A 16,797-nucleotide genomic window follows, 5' to 3' on the forward strand; every position below is an offset into this window, starting at 1 on the left:
CAACTTTCTTCTCCTCCTTCATCTCATTTCCATTACATCTCTATGTTCTTGCCGTCTGTGATTGTGTAAGCACTTCTTAGGCGCTTGTGTAACAGCTATGTTGTGGCACAGCAGGGAGAGTTGACCGGCCTTGTGTCTGCATGTGGTCGTATTTATATGTGATTCTCCGTTTCTGTCTCTACGTCAGATAGAGAGTGAGAAGCAAAATGTTGGACTCACCTTTGGCTGGCAGATGCATTACACATCACCTTTCCTATAGTAACACGATCACAGAGATACAGTGGATGGACAGTAGTCTCTCTATAATGTAACAAGGTTTAGATGTCCGAGTGAATGTAAAGTGGATCAGATCAGAGGCCTTAGGGACGTCATGCAAAGTCATACAAAGTCCTGAATCCCTTTGTTTTCCCCTTAAAATGGATTAGAAACCAGGACTCTCTCTCTCTCTCTCTCTCTCTCTCTCTCTCTGCTCCCCCATATGCATCCTGGCTCGCCCATTGTCTGCCACACCTCGTAGACCAGACCGGTGGATCATCATCTGGGGATCATGAGCGCGTTGAGAACTCTTATAAACGCGTCAGAAAGGGAGAATTATAGGTTTGCCGCCCCGAGCATTTTACGCCGCTTCGCCTGTTGATTGTGTGAAAGCTTTTCGGGGTGCGTTCAAGACATTGTGTCGCTGCGTGTTGCTGGAGTGCGAGTGCTTGTGCGAGTGCGTCTCCCTGTGCGTGCCTTTGCCATTTCAAAAGAGCACTTTGACGAGTGAGTGGCAGGAAATCAGTTAACATCCATCACCATCCATCGTCCGCTGTTCCCATAGCAACAGCCTGTGATGATAAACACGGCCGCTTTTCATGGAGGGCATGTATGATTGACAGCGTGTCTCCGCCCACCAATAATGGCGGTATTAATTATTCTGCACATCTCATGCAGACACACGCCATTATTCAGGGTGAATTGGTGATGAGCCCAAATCAAGCTGGACGCACACTCATACACACACACACTATTAGGCTGAAGGGGTTGTGCAACACATGGATACCAGCCTGGAAATAGATAGCTGCATTAGGAATGAGTAGAAATTGAGCACAACCTCATGAGAATTCTCCCTAATGACCAGAGAAGATCAGTGTCTGTCACAAATAAACAATTTGATTCATCACCTGCCTCCTCCTCTCCAACCACTCCACCCCTCCCGCCACCTTTCCTCAACGTTCACCCCATCCCCCGTCCTCCTCCCTGTTTCCATCCCCCACTCCCTCCCCTCCCCTCCCCTCCCTCCTTTCCCTCCCGCTTTTTCCCCATCAGACCTCTAATGCAACTCACAGCATTGCCCGGTGCTGAAGTGGCACGGCTGCCAAACAATTACCCGACAGTGCTCGAACGGCTCAAACACAATGTGCCTCTGTGCGTGTATGCGAGAGAGAGAGAGAGAGAGAGAGAGAGAGAGAGAGAGAGAGAGAGAGAGAGAGAGAGAGAGAGAGAGAGAGAGAGAGAGAGAGAGAGAGAGAGAGAGAGAGAGAGAGAGAGAGAGAGAGAGAGAGAGAGAGAGAGAGAGAGAGAGAGAGAGAGAGAGAGAGAGAGAGAGAGAGAGAGAGAGAGAGAGAGAGAGAGAGAGAGATGCTGTCTTTCTAATGCCTGCTGCTTGTTTTCACCTTTTATTTATTTTGCTCTGTGTTACATTCATATTCATGTGTGTGTGTCCCTGAATGCATTTTGTTTGTGCTGGAATATGTGTGTGTGTGTGTGTTTTTCTGAGCGGATGTGTGTGTGTGTGCGTGCGCATGTATATCAGTGTGTCTGTAGATCTTCCCTTGGGGATTCCCCTGCCCCATAACTCTGACCCGGGCTGAATGCTTAACCTGGCTGCACCCTCACGTTCCTCCTTACCTCCTACCCCCTTCCCCTCCCCCTCCCTCCTCCCTCTCCCCTCCTCACACTCTCTCTCTCTCCCCCCTGTCTTCACGCTCATCCTCAGTGAGTGGCATTGAGTTCAAGGATGGATGAAAGTAAAGTGCCTACAAGCTTAGTGATTGAGATCTATTAAGCTCCGCAAATGAACTTCGACCCCATGAGTGTGGAATCTATATGAATGCTCTCGACTGAAATCATTCTCAGAAATCAAAGCTGGACCTGAGCCCTGTACCTGGATCGAGCTCCAATGTAAAGCGGGCAGAACACATCTTAACATTCAGTCAACAGGTGTTTTGTTGTCAGTAATTGTCTTCCATAGTCGCTCCTGATGACTTCCTTAGTCCCTTCCGTGCTTCCTTGCTTTACTTCCTGTCTTAAAGTGCAACAAGCACAATAACAACCAACTTAATTTCACAGATGCGCCCCGTGAAAAACTGCACAGCTTGCGTTCTCTCCTGTCAAACCCATACACACACACACACACAGATATATGGATTTTGTTTGGTTGATAGTGGCGATGCAGTAACTCAGTCCCTACACCACTAACAAACACACCCCCACCCCCACCCTGCCCGGTGCCTCCTCCCTCCCCCCCTCCCTCCCTTTCCTCCTTCCTCCATCCTTCCTTGCTCCTCTTGCAGGGCTGCTCCTGGCTATAGCCTGAAGAGCTCCGCCCATCCCGTCCACCCCTCTCCACCCTGGACTCCTCCCCCAGGATGTTGAGCCCCATCCAGGTCCTGTGCTCCGACATCACTACCCTTTCACTGGAGCCCGAGCCGTTTGCCTCTTACACTGAAGGTGTGTGCTCTAACCTATTCTAAGGTGATACTGATGTCATGCACAGTTGCACCGTGCTGCCCCCCGACCCCCTGCCACACCCCCATGTAATCTGGCTGCGTGTTTTGTTTGAGTGTGTGTGTGTGTGTGTGGATTGTCAGATGAATGAACCTGAATGGCATAAACATCAATCATACTGTCTCATCTCATCTTTTCTGCAACTATGTTTTTGTCTACGTCTGTCTACCTGCCTTGCTTAGGTTGTGTGTGCGTGCGTGTGTGTGTGATTTCCTTAAATAGATTTCCTTAAGATAGTCAAACCAGAGGATGTCCCGTCTCCTTCAAAGCACAGCCGCCCTACTTCTTCTGTCTGATACTGAACACTCGCCTCTTGGTTTCATGCATCTGTACTTACTCAATCTCCACACACACACACACACACACACACACACACACACACACACACACACACACACACACACACACACACACACACACACACAGACATACACATACACATACACATACACATACACATACACACACACACACACACACACACACACAGCAGAATATAGGATTCAGTTCAATTCAGTTCAGTTCCTAAATTCTTTGATGTGATCCGTCCAATATACGGTCAGATTTTATATTTGAATAAAAAAGGATCACGTCGTTGTTGTTGTTGCAGGTGGATTTATGTGTGTGTTTGACATATTGGCTCGGTGTGTGAGTCTAATTGTTTGTGTCTATAACCATTAGGCTCACACCAGCTCTGCTCCATTGTGCTGATGTGTGTTTGGAGAAATGGCAGAATCCCCGCTGTGTGTCGGGTTTAGTCCTCTCTCTCTCTCTCTCACACACGCACACACACACACACACGCACACACACACACACTTGTCCAAGGTAACTCCAAAACTGCTGGACGGGGATCAATTTAACACCTCCCTCCGGGCAGAGTCCCCCCTCCATCTCTCCCTCAAACCCTTTATTTTCTAATTGAGTACACACACTTGTGCACACGTACGCAAGAAATATGGGTTGCTCTAGCTGCGGCACGCTCACGCTCACACACACACACACACACACACACACACACACACACACACACACACACACACACACACACACACACACACACACAGACACAGACACAGACACAGACACACACACACACTGCACGCCTCCTGCTGGGCGGTGGTTTGTCCTCTCTTTTAACGAGTGTGTTTTTGGCTGAGTTATAATGATCCATGTTTCCTCACACATCAGAAATCTATAATTGGGGCTGCAGGGTGTCTCCCCCATCTCCATCCCGTCTGCTGCCCTACAAAAAAAGAAACCCCTCCCTATCTCCTCTCCTCTACCCTCCTAAAACCCTAGTCTTTGATCTATGGGGAGCTTTTCTCCTGTGTGTGTGTGTGTGGGTGTGTGTGTTGGATGTGCATCAAACTGTTCACACCTCTCTGTGTCATTGACTTCATTTATATTTCTGTTCCTGCTTGCCTTCTTTCCTTTGTTCCCACCCAGCATCGCTTTATAAGAGTGTATGTGTGTGTGTGTGCGTGTGTGTGTGTGTGTGCGTGTGTCTCTAGATATGTAACAAAATGTGCGCGCGCTAGCACAAATCTTTATTGTCCATCCAAGGGGAGATTTGGTTTGCAGCCAGGGTTTTCCAATAAAAACACAAGAGATACAAATGAACCCAACACCTGCAGCCAGACAGTAAGAACAAGAGTGAGACAATAAAAAGACACACACTCAAGATGATCAGAACAACAACAACCTTAACATCCTCCCCCCCTGAAGACCTGCTGATTATGAACGTCCATCTTTGCTTTGTCCAAACATTAAAGGAGTTATTTGTAGGTTTTAGTTAGTTTAGTGCTGGGTGATGGCTGTCTAAAATCAATCAGGTCTTTGATTTTTGACACTTTTAAATAGAGAAAGACACACACACACACACACACACACACACACACACACACACACACACACACACACACACACACACACACACACACACACACACACACACACACACACACACCCTTTGCCCCTGCAGTGTGGCGATGAGTCAGACAAACCTGCTGACGCTAATGGACTGTCACAGACACAGTGAGCTCGCTGTTGACCACACAAACACACACACACGCATACACACACACACATGCCCTACCACAGCTACTTACAGCTTGACCCCTAATAGTAAACACACACACATTCACATTATATGGTATAGTGGCTTATACTGTACTATAGTGGCTGTTCTGAGTGCTGAGAGAGCGCTTTGTGTGTGTGTGCACGTGTGTGCGTGTGTGTGTGTGTGTGTAAGCAGAAAGATACAGAGGAGGCAGAAGAAACAGGGATGATGAGAGAAGAGAGTGTGTGTTTATTCAGCTATATTATGTGCCGCTTCTGTGGTTTTGCTTAGCTTGGCTCTTTCTCTGTGTAAATTGAGTGGGGATGTCCGCACCCACACTAAACCCAACACACACACACACACACATTCACACACACTCACACACAGTCCAGCTCACCTACTCACATTTTCTACATTATTTCTGCATTCTTGTTTACAACTCTGTGTGGATTTGCCTGCATGTGCATGGATGCTGCGTGTTGATGTGTGTATGTGTGTGTGTGTCGTGTGTGTCGTGTGTATTTCCTGGTAACAACGCCCTGTTTACTGGACAAACTGCGACCAGTAATCGTTTTACCTTGCTCCTTCTTCCTGGGAGGATTGGATTGATGAATCCCACTTCCTCCTTCCTCTGAATTTTATATATGGCTTGCAGATACGAGTACCGCCGCTGCCGGTTGGCTCAGCCTGTTACCATGGCTACCCCTGTTCACTGGAGGACTACCCCCCCCACCCCACCCCGCCGCTCCTTCCCTCCACCTCCTTTTCCATCCCTCCCATTCTGCCACCAGAACCACCAGTACAGTACGTACGGCACAGAGCCGAGCAGCAGTGAGGCGGTGGGGGAGGAGAGAGAGAGAGAGAGCGAGAAAAGGAGAGAAAGATAGAAAAGAGAGAGATGAATGGGGGATGAGTATGAATAAGAAAATGAGAGAGCGAAATGGGGCAAGAGATAAACTAGGGGGGAGATTGAAAGATGAGAAAAGGAGAGGGAGGGAGGGAGGGAGGGAGCGAGCGGCGACCTGGAATAGAGAGACGTATTTGATACAGAGAAACGAGGGAGGGGTTGTAATAAAAGACGAGCGGCGGAAAGATGATAGAAAGAGAGAAAAGGTGAGGAGTGGCAGATGAGGTGAGGGGGGAATGGGGATGGTGTGTGTGTGTGTGCTGGTCTCTGACCCCTCCCACGCTCTCCCAAGGCCGCCACAGGATTGAAACACACACACTGCCCTGCTTTTATTACTGAGGACGCTCTGTTAGGCCTTTAATGTCACTCAATGTGAGCTTCAAATCAAATTTCAGCTTTATTTTTGCCCTAAGTGACAGTAGAATGTCTAAAGTGTGTATTGTGTGTACACATTCGTCACAAGTTGGTCATTGAATATGGCTTCAGAGGCTGATAAGCACAGGGAGATCCTTGTGTTGGGTCAGGGACTTAAGAGCTCACACAGGTGGTTACGTACAGCTTTTACATACTCTATTTGTGTGTGTGTGTGTGTTTGTGTGTGTACGTACTGTGCCCCATGATTGCCATCCCACCCCGACCTCCCTCGCTCTCCCGCTAGATTCGTACCCCAGTTACAGCAGGAGTACGGTGACCTCGTACCTCCACTCAGCTTTAAACACAAAGCGAGGTAATCAGCCTCAGCCTCATATTCACGACCTCGTACACTCCCGACTGAACTGTGTGTGCGGACAGTTTTTTGTCGGAGCGCAATGTTCCACGCAAAATGACTCAAGGACGATGAAGAAAGGATAAAATGGAGCCTCGGTCGGGCTACATTTCATTTATGGGTGTCAGTGTGAGAGCAGACGTGGCTGGAAAGGAGCCATTGTTAATGTTATTGGTTTACAACCCAGTTTGTGAGAAAGGCTCTTTGTGATTGTGATGACTGAGGCTGATTATGGCCCCGGCTGAAGAATTATCAGCCAAAGCCGCGTCACGGTGGTCAGGAAACCCGCCGACCGTCCGTCCGTCCGTCCGTCCGTCCGTCCGTCCGTCCCTCCCTCGTCCTCTCACACAGCCCATGAGACAGAAAGGAGCGATGATGCAACAGAATGAAGCTTCAGATGTCACATTTACATATTCTGCAGCTGACAGTAACAACTTGTGTTTTGTTTTGTGTGTGAATGTGTGTGTGCGTGTGTGTGTGTGGTGTGATGCAGGAGTGATATTACTGAGTCAGTCAAAGTGTTAATCATCATGATGATAATTATAATAATGTGGTCAGGTCTCATTTTGAAGGCTTACTGCGTCTGAGTCAGAGTGTGTCGGTGTGTGTGTGTGTGTGAGCAGATGATGGACACATGTCACTCATATACTCTTAAGAGAGGGGAGAGAGATGAGAAGAGAGAGGAGATGAGGGATAGAACAGAGGTCGTCATGGAGCACACACACAATCATGACCAGCGCACACATATGCAGACACACACACACACGCCAGCAGTTGTGATGATCTCAGAAGTGACATAATGGGTCGTATTGGAATGGAAATGTGTCAGACTGAGGCATAGGAAACACCTGCGCCTGATGCTAGACAGCGTGTGTGTGTGTGTTTCATGTTTAGTTTGTGTTACCCTCCAGGCTGTGTGTACTTTATTAACTCAAGCGCATGATTGTTCGAACACTGGCAATAATGAAAAATGTTTTTTGTTTACATTGATTTGCATAATTTAATACACTTACATGTTCGTGTGTAATCAGTTAACCTGATTGATAATATTGATATTATAGAGGAAAGTGAACATGAACAGATTATATAGATGAGTGATGATGTTTGTTCATTAGTTAATGGGTCTCTCTCTCTCTCTCTCTCTCTCTCTCTCTCTCTCTCTCTCTCTCTCTCTCTCTCTCTCTCTCTCTCTCTCTCTCTCTCTCTCTCTCTCTCTCTCTCTCTCTCTCTCTCTCTCTCTCTCTCTCTCTCTCTATCCCTCTCTATCCCTCTCTATCCCTCTCTCTCTGCAGCTGATATCATCTCCACTGTTGAGTTCAACCATACAGGAGAGCTCCTCGCCACAGGGGACAAGGGGGGCCGAGTGGTCATCTTTCAGAGAGAACCTGAGGTCGGCGCACACAAACACACACACACAGATTCTGTACCTTTCTCTTCAGAACAATTCCCCATAGAGTCTCATATTGTGTGAGCTTCATGTGGTTTGCTCTCTCCCTCTCCCCCCCTCCTGCAGAGTAAGACCGAGCCGTTCTCTCAGGGAGAATATAACGTCTACAGCACCTTCCAGAGCCATGAGCCCGAGTTTGACTACCTTAAAAGTCTGGAGATCGAGGAGAAGATCAACAAGATCCGATGGCTGCCTCAGCAGAACGCCGCCCACTTCCTCCTCTCCACCAATGGTGAGAGATCGCAGAAGACGCGATCACGAGGGTACAAACCATTGACGTCGCGGTTTGTGAAGTTCTCTCAAAGCGCGTCATGATTTACAGCTCTGATCCCTTCATAAATATATGATAGCAGCGGACTGTGCAAAGTGAAGGACGTGAGGTCGATACCAGCAGTTTGCCTTAAACACACATTTGAGTTTGTGTAAAGAGAGATTCTTGGTTCCAATACTTGCCTGGCCTCTCTGTAGTGCATTAGGAGGAGAGAGCTCATCCTCAGCATAGACTCTAAGTTTATGACTATATAGGAAAATCTATAGACCTTCCCTGAGCACGCTATTATTGATTTCTATAAGCACTGTATTATTTATGATTGGGAGTATGAAAAATGGAGGATCTGCCTCAGCATTAGGGTCGTTAGTTAGGCAGTGCCACTGCTGAGGCGCTTGGCTGTGATTTATTCAATGTGATCCATAGATTTGCTATAGATGCTCTTGATTTTAAAGGGCGTTGTGATGAGATGGAGTGTTCAGGCTGCTGTGGTCTGTCTGAGTGGAGTGTGTCTTCATGCTGCAATCCTCCAATCTGTGGTGGAAATCAATGTTATTATTCTATTTGAATGTTTTATGTTGCATCTCAAGTCCCCATTGCTCACTAAACTGCAGCTAAGCATAGATGTTTCTGTTCTGAATGGCCTAAAATCCTTTGTGATTATTTCATCACTCCTGTCTGTCTCTCAGATAAAACTATTAAGTTGTGGAAGGTGAGCGAGAGAGATAAGAGACCGGAGGGATACAACCTGAAGGATGAGGAGGGACGCATCAAGGACATGTCCACTGTCACCTCCCTACAGGTATCTGTCTGTCTGTCTGTCTGTCTGTCTGTCTGTCTGTCTGTCTGTCTGTCTGTCTGTCTGCCTGCCTGTCTGTCTGTCACACACGCTGCACGCTGCAGCACATTGGGGCTGGATACTGTATCTGGGTCAGTAGGTGCGGATGTGTGTGTGTGTGTGCTTGTGCAAAAGTGGGTCACTGGCACAAAGGTGCATGTGTACATGCGTGTGTGTGTGTGTATGTGGGTGTGTGTGTGTGTGTGTGTGGGTGGGTGGGTGGGTAGTTGGTGGGGTGGAATCCATTCCTGCCAGGTGTGCGAGACAGCAACACATCTGTACTCCGAACCATCAGCGTTTCTATTCGTGGTTAATTCATGGTGATGGGTACACGGTAGACGCAGCGGGGGGTGTGTGTGTGTGTGTGTGTGTGTGTGTGTGTGTGTGTGTGTGTGTGTGTGTGTGTGTGTGTGCGCAGACGAGAATCTGTGTTTCAGTAAAAAAAAGCCTCACTCTCCCCCCTCCTCCCCTCTCTCTCTCTCTCCCTCTCTCTGTCTCTCTGTCTCTCTGTCTCTCTCTCTCTCTCTCTCTCTCTCTCTCTCTCTCTCTCTCTCTCTCTCTCCCCCCCAGGTGCCGGTGCTGAAGCCCATGGACCTGATGGTTGAGGTCAGCCCTCGGCGGGTCTTCGCCAACGCCCACACCTACCATGTCAACTCCATCTCCGTCAACTCGGACTACGAGACATACATGTCGGCAGACGACCTGAGGATCAACCTCTGGCACCTGGACATCACCGACCGCAGCTTTAGTATCCTTTGGCCTTTGAAACAAACGCATTCTTAGCGAGTTAAGGACAAACAAACACACGTGTTAACACAAGGGGGAGGAAGAGGAGGAGGGGGACGAGGGGGAGATTTATTAGAGCTCATATTCATGGACACACAGATAATCCATGCATATATCACCATGTAGACGCACACACACGCTCCTGTCCACACATTCTCACAAACACCCTCACCCATTTTAAATCACACTTATTTATCGCGTAAGGAGATACACAAAGACACACACACACACACACACACAGAGCATTGGGGGAGGGGATTATTATTATTCTTGCGGAGGGAAAAAATGTGGCTTAATGAATAATTCAAAGCGTGCATAAATATTTCAGCCGCTTTCTGAGTTGTAATCCACCTCTACAGTCGCATCCGGACCCAGACAGCGTTTACACGGCGACACCTAGCAACCAAAGCCCCCCCAAGACATTCATTCATTGGCTCGCTTTATTTTCTGCTAGATCATTTACATACACATATTGATATATTGTTTTCAGGTTGTGTGCCTGTGTGAATTTGCACAAACATTCACAAATCATTGGAGTTAGATTATGAGTGAGACAGGAAGTGTAAGTGTGTCGTGTTGTTCTTTGGTCGTTTCCCTGAGCGGTGCTGCTTTCTATCAGACATCGTTGACATCAAGCCGGCCAACATGGAGGATCTGACTGAGGTGATCACGGCGGCCGAGTTCCATCCCCACCACTGTAACCTGTTTGTGTACAGCAGCAGTAAAGGAACTCTGCGCCTGTGCGACATGAGAGAGGCGGCGCTGTGCGACAAACACTCCAAATGTGAGGGTTTTTATATTGTAGATGTTCGAGATGTTTTTAAGTTAAGTCATTTATCACAGCAAGCATTTGGTCTTTAATAGACTGAATTATTGATTATAAGAGTCAGTCTGCTAAAAATATCGCTAAAATGTACTCTATTTCTTATCACTAATGAGGGCTTTCAGTCATTTTGTCCTCTTCGTGTTCATTTGTTTAATCGTTTGAAATAATGTTACATTCAAAATCAAAGTATCAGTTCTCTTGAATAGGGGCTAAAGGATGATGGTTGGCAATTACTTCAGAAAATACTTTGTTTTTATTGTAAGTATACCAAAAGTCTGGTGTCGCTTCCTTGCGGTGCGTTCAAGGACACTCTAACATCCATTTATTCAAGTAGGATTTTATCACAGGATTTATATTTGGTCATAAGATATTTGTACTTGTATGCAGCACCAGTGTGTCTCTACAGTGATATAGTCTGTGTACTGACACACACTCACACACACAAGTGGAAGGGTCCTCACACAGAGGCCAACATCCCCACTCGCTTACTGCCAAAGGCTTTTCCAGACCTTCAGCTCACCTTTCACCACACACACACTAACGCACACACACACCATGTCCAACTCCCTTCATCCCTTATCACTCCTCTCTCTCCCTCTCTCCCTCTCTCTCTCTTTCTCTCTCTCCTATCGTCCCCAGTATTCGAGGAGCCTGAGGACCCCAGTGCACGCTCCTTTTTCTCTGAGATCATCTCCTCTGTGTCCGATGTCAAGTTCAGCCACAGCGGCCGCTACCTGCTCACCAGAGACTACCTGACCGCCAAAGTCTGGGACCTCAACATGGAGAGCAAACCCCTGGAGACGTACCAGGTGTGTGTGTGTGTGATCGTGTGTGAAAAGCAAAAAAGAGGAGCTGCAAAGTGGGAAAACCCCAGGATGAAGCTATCCTGCTTACAAAGTACTCAATGCCACACTGATCAATAGCAGAGGCACTAATGTGAGCCGTTTTATTTGTTGTGATTTTGAATCCTCAGATCACAGACTTCTAAATAATTAAACGTTTTCTACAACTTTAAGCAAAGATGGAATTTCCCCCGACCAGTAAATTGGAAGTGGAGCTTTCACTGATGCTCTATGTATGACATCATTCTGGCCAGTGTGGCAAACATTCACCGTTCAGCTTGCCTTTACTAAAAGAGCTCATTGTCATGGTGGAAAACACGTAATCCCAGACACGGAGTGAGTCATGGGAAGGAGAATAAAGTGATCTGCCACAGTCGCGGTACTTAGGCGTGATTAGATTTTTCCCCAAAACCTTTTAAGGTGAATTAGATTGATTCCATGTTAGAAAATAAATGCTTGTGTGAGATGTAATAGATTGATCCACTTGCCGGGGGTGCTGGAGCCAATCCCAGCGTTTATTGGGCACAACCTGATCATTGATCGACTGAAGTCATTGTTTGAGAGAAAAGGTTGCAGGTGATCAATATATTGAGTACATGTTTCCTATGTGTGATGTCAGCTGTGTTTACAACAAGACGAGGTGCCGTCTTCATCTACGTTTCTGCACAGGAAAACTATTTGGGAACTTCTATCTTTTAAAATATGCGTTGGGTATTCTGCGTGGGTAAACCTGTGTGTGTGTGTGTGTGTTTGTACTGTATGTGTCTACTTGACGTGTAAGGTCCTATGAGGCAGCCAGGAGTGGGAGGAGAAGACGCACTGCTGCTATTTATAGGCGCCGAGCCTCCACTCATAAAGTGAAGCGGGAAGGAGGGATACCTTACACAGCGTCCGACACCTAGATCTGCAATGCAGCACGGAGGGAGAGAGAGAGCGAGAGAGAGGGAGAGAGAGGAGGAGAGGGGAGGGAGGAGACGACGGGTGAGGGCTGGTGAGGGCATGAGAAATGGAGAGAAGGGAGTGAGGAGGGGAGAGACCAGGGAGCTGGCGGAGGAGAGGATGGCAGGTTAAGGGTTAAAGATGGAAACAAGTGAGAGTGGCAGAAGAGGGAAAAGGGTTCGGAGAGTTAAATAGAAATATTTGTATTCGGTGAAAATCATGCATAACACACACACACACACACACGCACGCACACACACGCACACACACGCACGCACGCACACACACACTGTGTACTCAGGCCCTGTACCCCCCTCCCTCCGTGTAGAGAGACCCCCCATGAGGGAAAACAGAAATGTCAGTGAGTTTGATGTACAACCAGGAGCCGACCTCAGCTTGAGCGGTTATTGATCGTGAGGAGGCGGTCGACTGCTGACTTTATGCAGAATGTGAAAACGGGAGCTAATGCAGAGAGAAGTGTGGCTGCAGGAGGAAGGTGCTGCTGCTGCTGCTGACACAGGCCGGCTCCAACACAGGCACCGGGGGACAGAGGCAGCTGTGTGTCTGTGTGTGTGAGGGGGGGGTTCATGTGTGTTTCTATTATCTCGCCCTTGCCTGGTCTGATAATACAGAGCTGAATGTTAATGGGTTTGGTGATAGGCAGAAGGAGTTTAGATGAAACGGTGCTCCTGGTGCTCGTAACCCTGAGAGCCGGCGCTGCTGTCTGATTAGTCCGGCCTGCAGGGAGGCTTCTCTTACTGCTTGCCCACATTTAATGTCCTTGGTGTGTGTGTGTCTGTGTGTCTGTGTGTGTGCGTGTTGTGCCAGGGATTTTTCTGCCTGCTCGTCTTCTATTTATGTTCATGTTAGAGTAATTTTTAATCAAATCTGTCTGTGTGTGTGTGTGTGTGTGTGTGTGTGTGTGTGTGTGTGTATTCCTCCAGGTCCACGATTACCTCCGCAGCAAGTTGTGCTCCCTTTATGAAAACGACTGCATCTTTGACAAGTTTGAGTGTGCCTGGAACGGCACAGACAGGTAAATGCGGTGTGTGTGTGTGTGTGTGTTGATAAGAAAGATGTCAAAACAGTTTAAGATGTTGTTTGCGATTTGACATGTGACATTTCAAAGCTCTGTCATCATCTGGAGCTTCATCCTCTGTGATCCTCACTTCCTCTGGAGTTTTAAAGCTCTGTCGTTCTCTTCAAACAACATTTTTTGTCGCATTTCACACAATCAACACACTGAAAGAACCGTTTGAAAAGCCATTTTACACAAAAGCAGCCGCCCAAATGTTGCTGTTCTCCATATTAGGGAGCGTTTCCTGGCCAGAGGAGATCTGCTGCAGCTGCAAGGCCTCATCCCATAACAGCAAAGTGATCAACCTGGAGTCACAGCAGAGCATCTACATTGAAGTTAATTGCTTTATAGAGAAGATTAAGTTTAACTCGATCTTTCCTCTCCTCCCCTCCTCCCACCCAGTGTGATCATGACCGGAGCCTACAATAACTTCTTCCGCATGTTCGACCGCAACACCAAACGCGACGTGACCCTGGAGGCGTCGCGGGAAAGCAGCAAACCCCGGGCCGTCCTCAAGCCGCGGAGGGTCTGCGCCGCCGGGGGGAAGCGGCGGAAGGACGACATCAGCGTGGACAGCTTGGACTTCACCAAGAAGATCCTCCACACCGCCTGGCACCCCACAGAGAACATCATTGCCATAGCCGCCACCAACAATCTATACATCTTCCAGGACAAACTCAACTCTGAGATGCATTAGTGAACGGATGGCGGCGGGCGGCGGATTTGTTTACATCTGTACTCACACCTATGCCGGAATGTAAACACTCACACACATTACACTCCCAGGAATATGCCCGGATGAAGTCAAGACGACACACTCACACCCACACACACAGTCACACACTCCCTCGCCTCCTCTTGGGCCTTCCTGAACTGTAAGGACCTAAGAAAAAAAAAAGCCAGAAATGGAACAAACAAGGCCGGGATTGCGGATTGCAAAAATTGTCCAATGGAATCCATGGATTTGCGATCGATGACGTGAAGGATTGGAAACATTTTCAGAGGAGTACGATCCCTTAAACAAAGAGAGATGTTTACACCTTTGTCTTTTTTTTTCTCCGTTGTTGTTGTTGTTCTTCGGCCCTTTGCTTTGCTCACCTCCTCCTCTTCCTCCTCTCCTCTCCGTGTTTGGCCATGTGTGTGAGCAAATCCCATTCTTATCCCTCTGTCCCCCCTTTGTTCCGTGTTGTCTAGCACCGCCGAAGAAAACGGGGCATTTCTGTAACTTGTTCATTTCAGCTAACCCACTCCTGTTTTTTTTGTAAAATGATGTTACTGATGGTAGTTTTGATGATGATGACAATTAAAATGATGTGTGATGTGCAAGGATGGACTCGGGAGCCTCCCCTTAAACCCTAACCCCGCCCCCCAAGAACCCCCCCAGACGCCTCTGAGGCCTCCCTGATTCAGGTGAGACTACGTACAACTGGGCTGTGTTCAGGGAAGTCAAACATTTCCAGTGTTTCAGATCGAAGCAGAATTTAATCAATATTACTCTGCGGCCTGTTGCGTGAACACAAACACACACACACACACACACACACACTCACTCTGTATCTGTTTTGGTCTTAAACGTCGTGCTGCGGTCTTTCGACTTCTCCGATTGTGATTCTGCTTCTGGTCTCGGTGCTGCATCATGTGCTAAACACACTCAAAATTAAGCAAAACAAGAAGAAGAAGAAGTAAAGAAGTAAATAACGTCAACAATCAAAGCAAAAAAAAAGAGATGCTGCATGTCAAACAGATGTATTCTAGGTGTTTATAAATTGACTGACTGACTGACTTGGCTGCCTTCTTAACCGTTTCGACCCGGCTGTACAAAGGCTTCGGGGGCCCAGAGCTCCGTGCGGCACTAGTAAAGCATAAACGACCGAGCGCTCTCTCTCTAACTTTATTTGTGTCTCGGGACACTGAAAGCATGTTTACCTGTGTTCGGTTCATACACGTACGTTTTGAACGAAGCCACCCAAGAATCCGTTTCTGCCAATGCGAAACTGAGAACCAAGAGGAATGGGGAATGTTTCTGATTGATGTTGTATTCTAAATGAAAAAAGAAAAAAGCTTTCAAAGGGCCTAAATGGTGTCTGTATATATCATATGTCTCTTTCCCCCCCTCACATGTATACGGTTTTGTTTCTTTAACATGACCAAACTTTCATCCATAAACAGACTGTGGATGATGAAACACTTAAATCTTTTCAGCCTTGGAAGAATCTTATTTTTTAGAAAAACTCTTTATTCTTTTATTTGTCCTTTTTTGGAACATCTGTCCGTTTTATTCCACATCCTGACCCAGCTAAGGTCCACTCACATATTTTTGTGTTTACGTATTTTGATGACCAAAATGTCAAAATGGGACACTTATAAATAATGTTAATATGTTTTTTTCTGAATAAACATTTCAAGAAATTGCATCCAAACGGCGTGCAGCTGTGACCTTAATTGCAACAGAGTGGGAATACTGTCAGCGCCATCATGTACATGTGCATCCTTTGGTTTAGAGCTCATCGTGTTAGGGAGAGTCTGTGGACTGAAGCACCATCTAGTGGTGAGATACGTTTAATACACCCGGTGACACGACACATAAGTGGCATTTCCGCTGAAATCTTACGTCTGTAAATTCTAAATAAATAAGTGGAACCTGCTTATAGAGCTTTGATGTTTAGAGTGAATGTTTATTATTACTATTATCATCATTTTCGACTAATAATGATTATGATAACTTTTGTGGCTAGATTTATGAGATCGTTTTACATGTACATTTCCGGTCATTTTAGTTCTCAAATTATTTATCATGATTCTACCTGATAAACTTTTACATATTTAAATATATTTGTAGATAAATATTTTACTAGTGTTAATGATTTAACTGTCCGTTTATTTTATGTTTTTAATTTACGAAGCTGCTTATTATGGCCAAACTACTTTTTGTAGCTGCACAGCTTTGAAGTTGTTCTTGTGAATGTTGCCGGTAATATTGGTCTGATTGTGGTTGTGACAGACGTCAGTGCTTATTTGTCAGCTTTGATGGAGCTTTGCTTGTTGTCTGTTGGTCTCTGACAGAACACGAGCTCAATTACAAACACACACATCAGTTCTGAATCTCGCTGACTGACATCTCATTATCATCACGTTTGTTGTCACGGTTTGTGCTTTTCAGACAGAATGTTTGCTGCTGATTCATAATGTGCGTTCAATTAGATTCAGCCACTCTGACCCGTTACACACTGAAATAAACAGAGAGACACACTAGATTGATTAGAGGCAAGAT

At 46.8% G+C, this 16,797-nt stretch overlaps 1 protein-coding gene across 4 annotated transcripts in view; it reads left to right on the forward strand.

The window, feature by feature from the left end:
- LOC143007954 (serine/threonine-protein phosphatase 2A 55 kDa regulatory subunit B gamma isoform) overlaps positions 1 to 14,443 on the forward strand; it is a 14,800-nt gene extending 357 nt beyond the window's left edge. The window contains exons 1-9 of one of the 4 annotated variants that reach the window (XM_076159471.1): positions 2,631 to 2,712; positions 7,795 to 7,892; positions 8,016 to 8,181; positions 8,907 to 9,019; positions 9,626 to 9,803; positions 10,461 to 10,625; positions 11,307 to 11,476; positions 13,393 to 13,484; positions 13,929 to 14,443. In XM_076159471.1, the coding sequence (XP_076015586.1) occupies positions 2,631 to 2,712; positions 7,795 to 7,892; positions 8,016 to 8,181; positions 8,907 to 9,019; positions 9,626 to 9,803; positions 10,461 to 10,625; positions 11,307 to 11,476; positions 13,393 to 13,484; positions 13,929 to 14,223 (1,359 nt within the window). In that variant the 3' untranslated portion in view covers positions 14,224 to 14,443. Of the gene's footprint in view, positions 1 to 2,630; positions 2,713 to 7,794; positions 7,926 to 8,015; positions 8,182 to 8,906; positions 9,020 to 9,625; positions 9,804 to 10,460; positions 10,626 to 11,306; positions 11,477 to 13,392; positions 13,485 to 13,928 lie in introns of those variants that run through there. The other 3 variants (XM_076159474.1, XM_076159472.1, XM_076159473.1) reach the window with 3 other exon arrangements.
- Positions 14,444 to 16,797: the final 2,354 nt, after the last annotated feature.

Source organism: Genypterus blacodes, unplaced genomic scaffold, assembly GCF_046128005.1.
Source record: "Genypterus blacodes isolate CSIRO-AG114 ecotype Tasmania unplaced genomic scaffold, CSIRO-AGI_Gbla_v1 ptg000098l_1, whole genome shotgun sequence".
Classification (NCBI taxonomy): Eukaryota; Metazoa; Chordata; class Actinopteri; order Ophidiiformes; family Ophidiidae; genus Genypterus; species Genypterus blacodes.